Source organism: Silurus aristotelis (genome assembly GCF_946808225.1).
Source record: "Silurus aristotelis genome assembly, chromosome: 13".
NCBI lineage: Eukaryota > Metazoa > Chordata > Actinopteri > Siluriformes > Siluridae > Silurus > Silurus aristotelis.
Genome location: NC_139586.1, coordinates 29,190,741 through 29,206,326, shown reverse-complemented (window position 1 = coordinate 29,206,326; position 15,586 = coordinate 29,190,741). Strand labels below are relative to the sequence as shown.

General features: G+C 40.7%; 1 protein-coding gene across 1 annotated transcript in view; it reads left to right on the top strand.

Moving 5' to 3' along the window:
* fgf22 (fibroblast growth factor 22) overlaps nt 1–15,586 on the top strand; it is a 31,703-nt gene that overhangs the window by 2,213 nt on the left and 13,904 nt on the right. Inside the window, exon 1 of the mRNA XM_083559447.1 lies at nt 1–2,185. This exon is cut by the window's left edge and continues 2,213 nt beyond it. Within this exon, the coding sequence (XP_083415573.1) occupies nt 1,834–2,185 (352 nt within the window). The 5' untranslated portion in view covers nt 1–1,833. The remainder of the gene's footprint in view (nt 2,186–15,586) is intronic.

Genomic DNA, 15,586 nt, shown 5'->3' with positions numbered 1-15,586 from the left:
CCATCAACTTCCAGAAACACACTTCATCAATCTCTTTTCCACCTCTTTCGTTTACACTCATGACATTTGGAAAACATCCTCATCCAGAGCAACTTACACTTATCTGGGATTTGATCCCACAACTTTCAGATCCATTTACCTGAGAGGGCAGTTGAGTTTAAAGGGCCTTGGGATTTGAACGTGTGACCTTCTGATCCAGAGTCCAATGACTACCTCCCTAAGCGAAGACCACTCCTTCACTCTTCATCATCAGTTCCTCACAGATTACTAAAACTCTTTTTGAGGGATAGAAGTAGTTCCTATAAGCAGGTGCCTACTTAAGCACAACAGCCAGAGAGGTGAGTTATGATAGATGGGTTTATTAATTCTTTTTAATTATTATTAATAACCTTGTGTATTATTTATAGTAGAGGCTACAATCTACAGGCAAATAAAAAAAATCTAACATATCAAAATAAAACAAAAAAAACAATATAAAGTAAAAATGTACGCTGGTGAGTAGGATCTTCTTCTTCTTCTTCTTCTTCTTCTTCTTCTTCTTCTTCTTCTTCTTCTTTTGGCTTCTCCCATTAGGTAGAATGTCTATGTTAAATGTCCCCCTCGGTGTGAATGAGTGTGTGAATGTGTGTAGTGCTCTGCTCCAACCAGGGTGTATTCCCACCTCACACCCAGTATTCCCAGGACAGAAACTGGATCCACTGTGACCCTGACCACAACGAGGCGTTTGCCGAGAAAAAGAAATAGATGAACGAACGAACGAAACAAAACAAAAGAGCACAAAACTCATTAGTCAGTCGCATCAAACCGGAGCTGCTTTGCGGTGCTAGGTGTCTTCATGCAATTTCCATCCGTACCAATAAAAGTGTGATCGCACTCATCTTTCAGATTTTTGTAACATGGTTCCTGAACCAAGACATTAAAGCATTAACATTCTTTATTGTCCTCGTTATCTGTGATCATAATCTGGCATGTGGTTGAAAATAATAATATAAAACAGTAGGTTGGGCCGATTATTATACAGTACACACACTTCTCCTGCCAGATGTTAATTGTCCTCAAGAGCAGGGGAGGACATGAATGATAAAGAGGGTTATACTTCTGCAGTGATTCTGAATAAACCTGGACCCACCCATCTTCATTAGTCCCCCTGATACAAGCCCTGCCCAGGATAAAATGTGAGGAAGGAGTGAGCCACCCCACCAAAGAGAAGACAGCGGGGCGAAGAGAAAGAGCTTGGGCACCCTTTACTGCCTCTTTCGGTCACACAGACGTGCTCTCAGTGCTTTCTCTCTCTCTCTCTTTCTCTCTCTCTCTCTCTCTTGCTTCACTCTCACTCCCTCTCTTTAACACACACACATACACACACACACACACACACACACACACACACACACACACACACACACATAATTTGCTCGACTCATTCACAGCCACGGGTCAGCCGGCCTCACGTTTCACCTTGCTCTGCCCCTGGTTGAAAGAAGAGGGAGCCTCTGCAAGGTGCAGCCATCCCACAGTGCCTTCACAGCCGGGTAACGTTCAGTCAAGAGACCTGAGTGCTCCTGGGGAAACTTGAGAAGAGCTAGAACCTTGGTTGGAGATGGAATTACAAAGTGCTATATCACCTCTGCAGTGAAGACGGCACAGGACAACCAGGCACACATTCAGACTCCTGACTCAAATCCGCTTTGTGTTTGACCATGCTCTTTTTTCCGAATGGTTCCTTCTGAAAAAAGCACAGCGGGACAGGAACTGTACGCGTCGGAGAGCCGAATGGGGAGCAACATCATGCCAGCTGTTTACGCAAGGTGCATATTGGGAGTGTGACCCACCATGTGCAAATGGACGGCGACCGTTGCTGCTCACTGTGCCGATCTCACCTCGATCGGCCCAGCCCCTATCGGACTACCTCTGCTGCCCGGCGCTCTCCCGGTTCGCCTTGCGTGCCTCACCTTGCTCTTCTTTCTGGCCGGTGCAGCACTTGCAGGATGCCCGGGTCATGACCCACTGCACGTGCTGGCGCGGGGCACGAACTGCTCATGGACTCTGGAACGCCACACGCGCAGTTACAACCACCTGGAAGGAGACGTGCGACTCCGCCGCCTGTATTCTGCCAACAAGTTCTTCCTCTGCATCGACAAGAGCGGCAAGGTGGACGGCACACGGCGCAAAAACTATCCAGACAGTGAGTACACGCAGTGGCCTTTCCTCTTATTCTCCTAGAAAGGGTGTGGAGCTTATTATGTATCAGCCTTCACTTTTATTACCACGCATGCTCTTTTTATGGATTTCTTTTATGGCTCGGGATTCCTCGGGTTCACAGATTTATCTGCGATTGGTGTCATGGTCTGGTGGGGGGAAAAACAATCACGGGCCATATTTATAACGGAGTAGTAAATGAGGCTCAAGCGAGCGATGGCTGAACAAGAACACGAGAGCAGGAAGGCAGGGTTTTTAAGCTTTTAAGGAAATTCATAAAAACATCAAGATGCATTATATTTATATTCCCATTATAATATATGCATTAGTTGGATTAAAAAGGAGGTATAAAATCAGCATTTTATCATTTGCTGGTTTTTCCAAATCATCCATGGTCCATTATTTCCCCCCATTTTTAAAATTACAGGTGCAACAGCTTGTCACATTTCCTCAGACAAATCGCCCACATTTTCCTGTTGCCATTGGGCTTTGCTTGCTTCTAGCAGATCATGAGATACTACACTTGTTTCTCAGCTGTACACAGTTTCTTGGCCTGGATTTGGCATTTAGGGGCCATTAGATGGCCACATTGTAGTGACGTGTGTGACCTGAGTTTGACCAAAGTCATACTTGGTGTGTTTATATGTGTTGCTCAGTGCCCTTTCTGCAAACACTGTGATTCATCTCTTCCAGACCAGTCCATCCAGCTGCAAGCACAGCTTTAGTCTGCTGGTGTGCAGCTGTCCAGAATTAAATAGAATTACATGGAATTGGAAGAGAGTAACATTGCATGGTGTGAAGCAATCAGCAAGACGTGACACATATGATAATCCGATTAGTTTTAGGAAAACCATGTAGACATGCATGTGAGTTAATATTATAAAACTGAAGTGTGTCTAGTCATTTCTGCAGCCAGTATTGTGTTGGTTTAGATCCCCAGAACGTCTGTCACCTACAATCCCATACACCATAACTGCGGATTTTGTCGGTTTCTAGTTTCCAGGACTCTGTCAGGTCTGCTTAGATGTTTCACATGGATTTGGTGAGGTGAAACAGTGCAGCCCTGCAATGCAATTTCCACTCTCATTTCCTGCTTCTAAATTTCTCTAAGTGCCCCTTGAGTAGCAAAGGCCTTCTTTGCCGCGGTATAATACTGTACATAATTGGCGTAATTGGCGAATTGTCCATATTGTGGTTTAAGGGGCTAAATAAACAAAATAAAAAACCAACAACTTGCGATCCTCCCTAGCATAAAAAAATGCCATGGATTTATTGCGAATGTTAAAGCAAGGCCAAAGAAAGCATGTTAAACATTAACCAAATCCAATAAAACTACTGAACAGAACACACCTGAACATAACCCTGGGAACGATCCTTATTAATAATGCATTCCTGTGAAACGAATTACGTATTTCAGCCGAACACCTTCGTACGGCGGCGGTGAATGAGCCATTGTGTAAGTCTGTTCTCATGTACACATCATATCTTGTTTCTGGTGCTTTACTCATGGGTGAAGTGGTGCTAGGAATAGTGGCATCCACCTTCAATGCCATCCACCTCCGTGCCGTCCTTGGCATCGCCCCCGTGATCTGTCAACAGGGGACGTTCGTACCTACCCCAGGCCATGGTCACTTTTTCCCTTTTTCCAGCCCCCACTCCCGACTGCTCAGGTGCAAAAACAGTCGGAATTAGTCAACGAGCCCTCAGCTAATTGAGGTTTGGAAAATATTGTATCAATCCCAGTGGAGTGGAACAGAAGGAGGGGAAGATGCAGAGCCATGAATTTGATGAACAGAGAGCTGGAAAATAGAGAGGAATACAAGTTTAAACGGTGGAATGAAAGAAAAGACAGAAAAGGGTGAGGAGGTTTTGTCTTAAAGAACTGTTTTTGTAAATGAAACACAACCCATCTTGACCAACGCTGGCAGTCTGAGCCGAATTAAATCCTGGCCATGAGTTAAAGCCAACACTTTGTTTTTGTTGTTGTATACAAATGTTGTTGTTTGTTGGCTTGTCTATTTTAGGAACACTCAAGTTATACAGGCAGAACGCTGACTCTGGGGAAATCATTTCACTTACACAATGAAATTCTCTGCTGTTGTTCCGCCTGAAGTCGAAGTTTTCTCGAGCAAATTGGTTTGGCAATAAAGAGTTGAGATACAGAGTGAAGCGTTGAGATACACAGTGAAGAGTTGAGATACACAGTGAAGAGTTGAGATAGAGAGTGAAGAGTTGAGATACAGAGTGAAGAGTTGAGATACAGAGTGAAGAGTTGAGATACAGAGTAAGGAGTTGAGATACAGAGTGAAGAGTTGAGATACAGAGTGAAGAGTTGAGATACAGAGTGAAGAGTTGAGATACAGAGTGAAGAGTTGAGATAGAGAGTGAAGAGTTGAGATACAGAGTGAAGAGTTGAGATACAGAGTGAAGAGTTGAGATACAGAGTAAGGAGTTGAGATACAGAGTGAAGAGTTGAGATACAGAGTGAAGAGTTGAGATACAGAGTGAAGAGTTGAGATACAGAGTGAAGAGTTGAGATACAGAGTGAAGCGTTGAGATACAGAGTGAAGAGTTGAGATACAGAGTGAAGAGTTGAGATACAGAGTGAAGAGTTGAGATACAGAGTAAGGAGTTGAGATACAGAGTGAAGAGTTGAGATACAGAGTGAAGAGTTGAGATACAGAGTGAAGAGTTGAGATACAGAGTGAAGAGTTGAGATACAGAGTAAGGAGTTGAGATACAGAGTGAAGCGTTGAGATACAGAGTGAAGAGTTGAGATACAGAGTGAAGAGTTGAGATACAGAGTGAAGAGTTGAGATACAGAGTGAAGAGTTGAGATACAGAGTAAGGAGTTGAGATACAGAGTGAAGAGTTGAGATACAGAGTGAAGAGTTGAGATACAGAGTAAGGAGTTGAGATACAGAGTGAAGAGTTGAGATACAGAGTAAGGAGTTGAGATACAGAGTGAAGAGTTGAGATACAGAGTAAGGAGTTGAGATACAGAGTGAAGAGTTGAGATACAGAGTAAGGAGTTGAGATACACAGTGAAGAGTTGAGATACAGAGTGAAGAGTTGAGATACAGAGTGAAGAGTTGAGATACAGAGTGAAGAGTTGAGATACACAGTGAAGAGTTGAGATACAGAGTGAAGAGTTGAGATACAGAGTGAAGAGTTGAGATACAGAGTGAAGAGTTGAGATACAGAGTAAGGAGTTGAGATACAGAGTGAAGAGTTGAGATACAGAGTGAAGAGTTGAGATACAGAGTGAAGAGTTGAGATACAGAGTGAAGAGTTGAGATAAGACAATTACAAGGGTGGGGGACAATCTGTTTCAATCTTTACAGGTGGTCATGGGTGGAACTTCACTCTACCTGTTCTGTAGATAACAGAAGAGGAAAACTAGTCAGGATGAATCATGGTTTAAGCGGTTGTTCAGAAAAGTGAAGAAGAAGCATAAACCTGAAACCCAAATTCCATCTTTGTAAAGGGTTTGCATTGGTGCTCAAATACATAATTTGGTATCCGGATTTTTCACGAACAGAGTAGAAATTCACTCAGTAAAACGTGACTCCAGTTACAGTAAAAGTGTCACTTTAAACTTTTAATTGAGTAAACGAACAAAAGGTTTTTTGCCTTCAAATGAACTTAAATATCAAAAGTACTGTGATTTATTACGGCTTTAATGTTCCAATGTCACTTTTGTCAAAGATTCTTTACTTAATCAGTTTATGTGTAAAGACTCGAATGTGACTCTCAGCACACTGATCTATTAATAGAATGATATTAATGACTCAAACACTGATTGATTTCTATTACAATCATCATGAACACAAAACCTTCTTTTTTAACTACTTTAAAATAAACGTGTAAACGAGGTCACGTGTGTTGTGGTGAGTTCCAGTCTGGAGTTTCTTCATCATTTGTTCCTCTCTAAATGTTCTGCTTGATGTTGAACTGATGCTGAACTGTATGTTGGTGATCAGTAGATGCACCGAGCGCCGATCAGAACACGTGTAAAACAGAGCGTGCGCTCGATCCTGATTGGTGACTCGCCGCGTGTTTCACCAGTTACGTTTTAATCCTCATTAATAAAAAGGAACGACTGATTTCACTTAATGTAGTCAATCTAAGAAATTTTACTTTGAAATGTAGTAAAGTTACAGTAAAAATCTCCCCAAATGGAAACACTACAGTAAAATACAGATACGTGACAAAGCGACTTAAACACAGGAACGGATTACATTTACTTCATTACTGCTCACCTTTGATTTTATGTAGTGGAAAAATACTGATTAGGAATTCCTTATGCTTCATTCCAAATCAATAATTTATTGTTGCTGGGTGGGTCTGAAGAGCAGAATCTCATTTCTAAACTCTTTATCTGTGTAAAGCTGCTTAGAGAAAACATTCACTGTTAAACGTGCTCTACAAATAAAACTAAAATGAACTGAACAGCTAAAAAGCTGCTAGTTTAGCTGTTCAGCTGTTCAAAAACAGCTAAATGTGGTGCTACAACGATTTATTTTGGAAGATTTATCCAATGTTGCTTTACTTTTCATTATTCATGTCAGTGGTACTTATAAATATTGGTGGCAAGCAGAGCCGGGTTTGTACAATCTCACATTTTTTCCTCTTAAACGGAACTTTAAAAGAACACACTGTTGAAGTCTTGGGTGTGTGTGTGGCTAAAGACATGAACAATTTGAGCCGAGTCCAGACGGTGACACTGCACTCAGCCGTGTGGAAATAAAGTCATGTAACAGGCATAATCAGGAAAGTCACTTGTGTTAAAATATGCTCCCTTTGCAGTATGCCAGGCCCTGTACCTCCGTCTCTCTCTCTCCATCTCTCTCTCTCTCGCTCTCTCTCCCTCTCCTTCTTTCTCAGCTTTATTTCCAGGGACTTGTGTCATGTTTACCAAGTTTCCCCCGTCGTAGCTCTGCATCTCCCTTAACACGCTGCCCTTTTCCTTTGCTGTGATTTCATAGGCGTGTTGCGCTTGGCCCCGAGTCGCAGGAAGAAAATCATCCACCCGTTCTGAATATATTGTGGAATTATTTAAAACATATTTCGAGAAACAAGCCTGTCAGTCTACCGAGGCTCGGACAAGCCACAGAAGGCAGATTGTACGGCAGTAACGCTGCCGCGTATGACCTTTAACAGTCAGCAGAGGTAAAACAGGAACGCGTATAGAAGTTATATTCATTATTTTGGCTCGAACGTGTCAAATGAGTCGTATTTTGTGGAAGAATGTGTTTTGACACGCATTAAATTACTCACGTCCAATAACAAAAGTGTGTCTCGGATTCACCGGCTTGTAAATTCAAGACGGAAATGACAGTAATTATGGGAAATACTTCACTAGTTGTCAAGTGCTTTATTATTATGGACAAGATTGAGGCCTGTATGTAGCATATGTGAGGGTTTTATATGACTTTCTGTCCACTGATTCCATCAGAGGATTGATATTAGTGTAGTAATTCCATACTGCCAGGTCTTGCTGTTTCGTTCCAATGGCAAAAAAAACTGCATTCCGATTTAGTCCCATTTTGGTCTCCGTGTCTTTCCTCAGGAGACGTATGTAAGAAATATTTCAGCAAAGCCGAGGCAGACGTTTTCCATGTGCCATTCATGTAATTCTCACGTGTCGACCATGTCGCTCAAAGATGGATTCCCCATGTATATATAATGTAGAACTACAGATCCTCTCTACAGACAAAAGTATTGGGACATCTGACCTTTTTGAGCCATACACACTTCTTCCCACAAACGTGTACACAATTGTACCTGACGTGTACGTGAATGCATAGCTTTAAATGTTCCCTTCACTTGAACTAGGAGACCCAAACCCATTCCAGCATGATGATGTCCCTGTGCATAACTCCAGCTCCATGAAGATCTGGAAGATGTGGAAGATCTCCTGCTATAGAGCTCCAATTTTATTGAACATGATGAATGTGAACGCTGACTGCACCCCAGGATTCCTCACTTTCTCACCTACATCAGTACCTGACTTTACTAACACACTTGAATCTCCACAAAAAATCTAGTGGAACTTCTTCTCAGAAGAGTGGAGCTCATTATAAGAGCAAATGGGGACTAAATGTGGACTGAGATGTTCAAAAACACACATACTAGATAGATAGATAGATAGATAGATAGATAGATAGATAGATAGATAGATAGATAGATAGATAGATAGATAGATAGATAGATGGATGGATGGATGGATGGATGGATGGATGGATGGATGGATGGATGGATGGATAGATAGATAGATAGATAGATAGATAGATAGATAGATAGATAGATAGATAGATAGATAGATAGATAGATAGATAGATGACTGAAGTGCAGTTAAATATGTAAATATACTGTACATACGGCAAATAAATAAATATATAACTAAATTAAATGTAATAAATAATAAATTGAATTGTTGTAAAAATATAAAATATATAAATATCTACATTTTAAATATACAGTATGATACACTGTGTTAGAACATGTTTTCTGTAAACTTTACATGTTCAGACCGAGTAAATGTTTATCAAATTTATTGAAGGTGCCCATGTTTTTATTTTAATTTGAATTTTTTTATCCATTTTACATCCTGAATGTGCAAATGTGCCGTTGTTTCATCTTGTAATTTAATCATTCAAAAGGAACAATAATGTTTTTATTATATAATAATAAGTGATTTTACTGTCCGTCACCAAAACCAATCGCTTTAAAGAATTCCGGAGTAAGAACGGGAGCTTTGAGGATGGATTTGGACTGTAGTTAATGTCAACAGTCTCCTACACTGACTCAGGATACTTTTCGCTTCTGATCATCATCACTGCACCCGCAACATCGTATATCTGCTTTAAATGGACATTCGGTGCGACCCAGATGAGGATGGGTTCCCTCTTGAGTCTGGTTCCTCTCAAGGTTTCTTCCTTATGCCATCTCAGGGAGTTTTTCCTTCACCACAGTTGCTCATCAGGGACAAACTTACTTACAAAGAACATATTCACGTTTAATCACCGCATTATCTGTGTAAAGCTGCTTTGAGACAATGTTCATTATTAAAAGCGCAATACAAATAAACATGAATTGAATTGAATTAAAGAAACGAACACCAGGATTTAATTTACAATCGCTGCATTTTCTTATTCAGAGCGACGTACAAAAGAGCTTTAAAGTCTCCATCAATTCATAAACCAACACTGGTTCTCTGGCATGCAAACAAAATCCCATCAGCCTAAAACTCTGTTGGGAGGAATTATAGCACATTATAGCAGGAATTATAGCACATTTTCCCCATTCCGGGTTAAAGAACAGTAAGGTAACGTGTTAGAAGGCTACCAGCTTCACGCCAAAACTTACCTGTGTGGTGATTTTCTTTCTGATGCTCAGTTACCTGGAGCTCCTATGCACAAATTATATTTCCATTACTACTGTAGATACACATATATAATACTATATGGTTAAATCATTGGATTGCGCATGCCATATTTCTGTCAAATCTATTGAGTATTAAACAACAAAAACTGTTTATTTCTAAAATGACTGCGAGTGTAGTGGACATTGTGGTCCTGATTTAAGCAGACACCCACCCCAGGTGATTCCAGACGCCTCTCTGAAATCTTAGAATGTTGTTTAAGCCCAAAGAAAGTTTCTGAGGCATATGGTGCCAAAGAGATGGAGAAAACTGCCCCCTTTAATCCTTTCAAACAAGGACATTGGGTGCAACTATAGTGGGAAAATGCAGAAAGTTCATCTTTTGCTAGTTGTTTTTGGCAACGAATAAAGAAAAGGGACAAACATGAAAGACACACACACACACACACACACACACACACACACACACACACACACACACACACACACACACACACACACACACACACACCACTTGTAGATGTGTAGCAATAATATTTTAATTGGTATATCTTGTGCTACACACGAGCCAAGTTTGATACCATGAATGGACATAAAAAGTCGCAATTAGCAGTTTCTCTTTTTTTCTCATCTACAATCTCCAAACTCGTTTATTCCCTGTGTTCATCAGCATGTTTACTGAATTTGCTACAATTATGGATGTAGTTGAAGATATGTGGTCCCAGATAAACTGTTGGAGGTGGGAGGAATCACCTGGTTAGTCTTTTGTACATGTGAGCATGTATGATTTTCTAAGAAAGCCATATGTCACAGCAATAAAGACAGCTGGAATAATAAAGACGTTTTCCTTGGAACCTTTGCTTTGGCCAAGCCTTTAATGGTTATAATAAAAAAACCTGGCAGATACACATGAGAATCACCTGGAGAACATATTTACATTACATTTCTCATTCATACAACTGAGCAGCTCAGGGTTTAGTTCCTTGAATAGAAACCGACCCATCCTATGATTCTCTGGAATGGTTTTTGGCCACACTCAACTCACCACACCCAAGCCATTAGGAGGAATGATGTAACCTTATAAACCCTGGGCACAACTCGAGATGTTCCAGTTCAGGAACGACCAGGTAGCAGCAGTGCAGAATTCATTAGTCCTGAAACAGTCCTCAGAAAGGCATTGAGGGTCTTGATAGCCTGGGTGATGGCATTCACAGACCAGTAGATCTACAGGGCGTCTACTGGGCACATCAGAGAAATATCTCATGCACATTATGTTTTTATTATTTGTTGGTTTCCAAAACTGAGTAATTTGTTTTTTTACCAAAAGTCAGGAAAGACTGTCGTTCTTCTGAATAAGAAAGTGCACCAAATGCTGTAGTTATCTTCTGAATTTCTGATAGGAAGGTCATGAGTTCAATCCCAGCCCTCACTAAGCTGCGACTCAGTGTTATAAACAATATATCTGTAATAATAATCTGGATAAGGGCATCTGCCAAATGCAATCATTGTAAATGTCTAACACTCATTGAATAAAATAGCAATATAAACTCATTAACCACAGAGCAGCTTCCAGCAATAATGTCAATTCAAACATCTCATTAGTTATTACTCCTGGGTCTGAAAACCTTTAGAGGACCAGTGAACGGAATTGTGTGATTTCCTCCAATGAGATAGTTGGAAATTTAAAAATAAAGAACCAATAAATATACCCAAATACTTCCCAAATAAATCGATTTGATGTACACAGTCATTGCAGTAACGCTACAGTAGAATTGTTTCACTACAGGGACAAAGCGCTAAACCCGCTAAATGGTGACATTCTGACGAGAACTGATCCGAGGGCAATTTTCCTTCCGCCCGATGAAAAGTCATTAGCGGTGTTATTCCAATGTTTTGTTATGCAGGATGTAAAACAACTATTAATTAGATCAGTTGGGAATCTACAGCTTTCTCATGCAACAACATACGCTGACTAACGTCTGCCAAAGGAAACAGCGTCGTTCTTTCTGTCGTGCTGAGGCTAAATGAGCGAGAGCAGACAGGCTCTGACAGTCTGAGCCTCGCCTGAGCCTCGGCGTGTCAGGATGGAGGTACTGGCAGCATCTCTTTAGAACGCTCTGTGGGAATTTTAGAAGCTCTGAATTGACCTTTTGATTGAGACTTGCGTGTTAAGCCAGACAGTACGGTATTTTTTGGAAGCTTTCTCAGGACTACTGGGGATTCCCTTGTGTTTGCTGAGTTTTCTGACTTTGCAGGTTCTCGGACCTACTGAACAAACTGAGCCTAACTGAGAAGATTATGTGAACTGATGATTTAAGAAGAGTGCTGAGGTTTATTACGTCCATTAATCTTGAGCTATAACATGCATGAAATAACATGCATGAGGCATGGTCCCACTTTTCCACCGTATAGGAAGTAAAGCGTTGCAGGGGATGAGAACGCTGACTAAGGCCCTGTAACTGCCCTATTTGATCATGCAAAATGGCCTCATTGAAACCTAGCCATGTTTCATTGCTGACTAAAGACAAACATGACATTACAGATCTCAGAGGGCCAAATGATAATAAAAGGGTGGCACACCCACAATTCAGGCGTTCCCATTTCAGACTGGATTGCACAGACATTCATCTGATTGAGCTGTAAAAGGGCACAAAAGGCAACAATAAAAAAGATGAGTCATAGCAAGTAAACATAAAAATATCTCCTAAAACAAACAAGAACACAGCAATTGGTGTAATACTTCACATAACCTTCTTGACTTGGTGATTGTGTAGCCAGAACTCGCAGCCCATCCAGCTCTTTGGGTGAAATCCACTCCTGAATTTGTGCTTTTGATTCACTGTGAAAACAAACCCAGATGAACATGAGTATAAAAAAGAATCAAGCAGTGCTGTTGTTTCATCTGAAGTTGATGTTTGCTCGAGCAAATTGGTTTGGCATACACAGTGAAGTGTTGAGATACACACTGAAGAGTTGAGATACACAGTGAAGTGTTGAGATACACACTGAAGAGTTGAGATACACAGTGAAGTGTTGAGATACAGAGTGAAGAGTTGAGATACACAGTGAAGAGTTGAGATACAGAGTGAAGCGTTGAGATACACAGTGAAGAGTTGAGATACACAGTGAAGAGTTGAGATACACAGTGAAGTGTTGAGATACAGAGTGAAGAGTTGAGATACACAGTGAAGAGTTGAGATACAGAGTGAAGCGTTGAGATACACAGTGAAGAGTTGAGATACACAGTGAAGAGTTGAGATACACAGTGAAGAGTTGAGATACACAGTAAAGAGTTGAGATACACAGTGAAGAGTTGAGATACACAGTGAAGAGTTGATATACACAGTAAAGAGTTGAGATACACAGTGAAGAGTTGAGATACACAGTAAAGAGTTGAGATACACAGTGAAGAGTTGAGATACACAGTAAAGAGTTGAGATACACAGTGAAGAGTTGAGATACACAGTAAAGAGTTGAGATACACAGTGAAGAGTTGAGATACACAGTGAAGAGTTGAGATACACAGTGAAGCGTTGAGATACATAGTGAAGAGTTGAGATACAGAGTGAAGCGTTGAGATACACAGTGAAGAGTTGAGATACACAGTGAAGAGTTGAGATACACAGTGAAGAGTTGAGATACACAGTAAAGAGTTGAGATACACAGTGAAGAGTTGAGATAAACAGTGAATAGTTGAGATACACAGTGAAGAGTTGAGATACACAGTGAAGAGTTGAGATACACAGTAAAGAGTGGAGATACACAGTGAAGAGTTGAGATACACAGTGAAGAGTTGAGATACACAGTGAAGAGTTGAGATACACAGTAAAGAGTTGAGATACACAGTGAAGAGTTGAGATACACAGTGAAGAGTTGAGATACACAGTGAAGAGTTGAGATACACAGTGAAGCGTTGAGATACACAGTGAAGAGTTGAGATACAGAGTGAAGCGTTGAGATACACAGTGAAGAGTTGAGGTACACAGTGAAGAGTTGAGATACACAGTAAAGTGTTGAGATACACAGTGAAGAGTTGAGATACACAGTGAAGAGTTGAGATACACAGTGAAGTGTTGAGATACACAGTGAAGCGTTGAGATACACAGTGAAGTGTTGAGATACACAGTGAAGCGTTGAGATACACAGTGAAGAGTTGAGATACACAGTGAAGTGTTGAGATACACAGTGAAGCGTTGAGATACACAGTGAAGAGTTGAGATACACAGTGAAGAGTTGAGATACACAGTGAAGTGTTGAGATACACAGTTAAGCGTTGAGATACACAGTGAAGTGTTGAGATACACACTGAAGAGTTCAGACACACACTGAAGAGTTCAGATACACACTGAAGAGTTGAGATAAACAGTGAATAGTTGAGATACAGAGTGAAGAGTTGAGATACACAGTGATTAGTTGAGATAAGACAATTACAAGGGTGATGGACAATCTGTTCAAATCAGAGAAGTCTTTAATGTAATGAAGTAAAAGTAACAATCTCCCCCAATGAAAAACTTCAGTGAAGTACAGATACACGAAAAAAAAGTGACTTAAGTACAGGAACGAATTAAAAGAACTACAAGTTTCATGACTAAAAACAAAACAAATCTGTTTCTAAGAGAAGAGACTGGAAATTCACCACAGCAATTCATAGGGATCTTTGCCCAGCTGCCTCAGACACTTATCCATGTTCGTAAATGGCATGTACAGAGTTTATAAACCAGGCCATATGCAATAAACCTTCTTTATAGTTTCATCAGGTGCTGTTGTGCACGGGGCTGACCGGTCAACCTGCAGCTTGCACTAGAAGTAATAGTAACCTGTTAAAATGTTGCTCATATCTGTAGATCTTATATAACATACAGCAGTAAACCAGACCCATAACAAAGCTGTCTGGGCAACATCTGGAGTTTGTCTTTGATGAATCTATTTAAGTTGCTTAGTTTGAGACTAAAATAGAACAGTAATCGATTCTCGGAAATACAGAGTTATCAGTCGTATGAACTGTTCAATAAATGATACTTAATACGACGACACTTGATACAATGACTTTGACATTTGCAACGAAGGTAAAATGATTATTCATCACATGTTCATTGACCAAAGGTATATGTCAGTTCTGTATAATTTATTGATCGTCGCTTATTAAAAATATTTGGTAGCTAAATATAATTTTTTTAATATATTTTTTTAAATGTAAAAGACGTCCCAACATTTTTTCTTCTTTGTCTTCTTACATCAATCCAATTTGCAAAAGCATAAATATCTTCACCCAGAGTTGAATTTTCCAATAAGAGCCCTCATTTGGTTTCACTGGTTATTGATCAGATCTCAGTCACCCCCTGTAAAGGACTGGGTGAAGGTCAAGGCCTCTATCACTGCTGAAGAAATGTGACTGCTGGCTGATGGTACTGTTGTGTCATCTGTCACCTCCCTGTCTCTCATTTCGGTCCTTTCAATAGAGGCCTGTCTTGTGTCTGATCAGCCAAGTGGAACATCCCAGACATTGCTCTGCCGCCCCTCGACTCTTCTCATATATCTGGAGATGTTTTCAGGATGTAAGGGGTTTTGGGATCATAATAATAAAGGAAGCACGAATGATGTTCGTTTCAAACGTAACCGGTTTTAAATTAGCATGTCATGCTATTCCATGTGGGCATTGATGACAAAGGAGTAACAATGTGTTCCCCGAATCTGTTTGTGGACAGGCCAAGCAGCTGCAGAAGCAAATTGGTGCAATTAAGAGCCTCTGAGCATTATCCCCCCCTTTGAGTCTGGGTCTTTTGAGAGCCGCTGGAAACAAGCAAATCTCATCAAATCTGTCCGTAAATGTCAGAGCAAGCTTTTTGATGCAAGGCCACTCTCTGTGTGATTAAAGAAAATTTCCCTCTTGGCCCTGATTTCCACCCCCCCACAAAATCTTTCAGGGGCAGGCGGCAAACTAGACCTCCTTGATGTTCCTTAACCTCTTTCACCCCGCTGGCCCTCAAATAAGAACCCATTC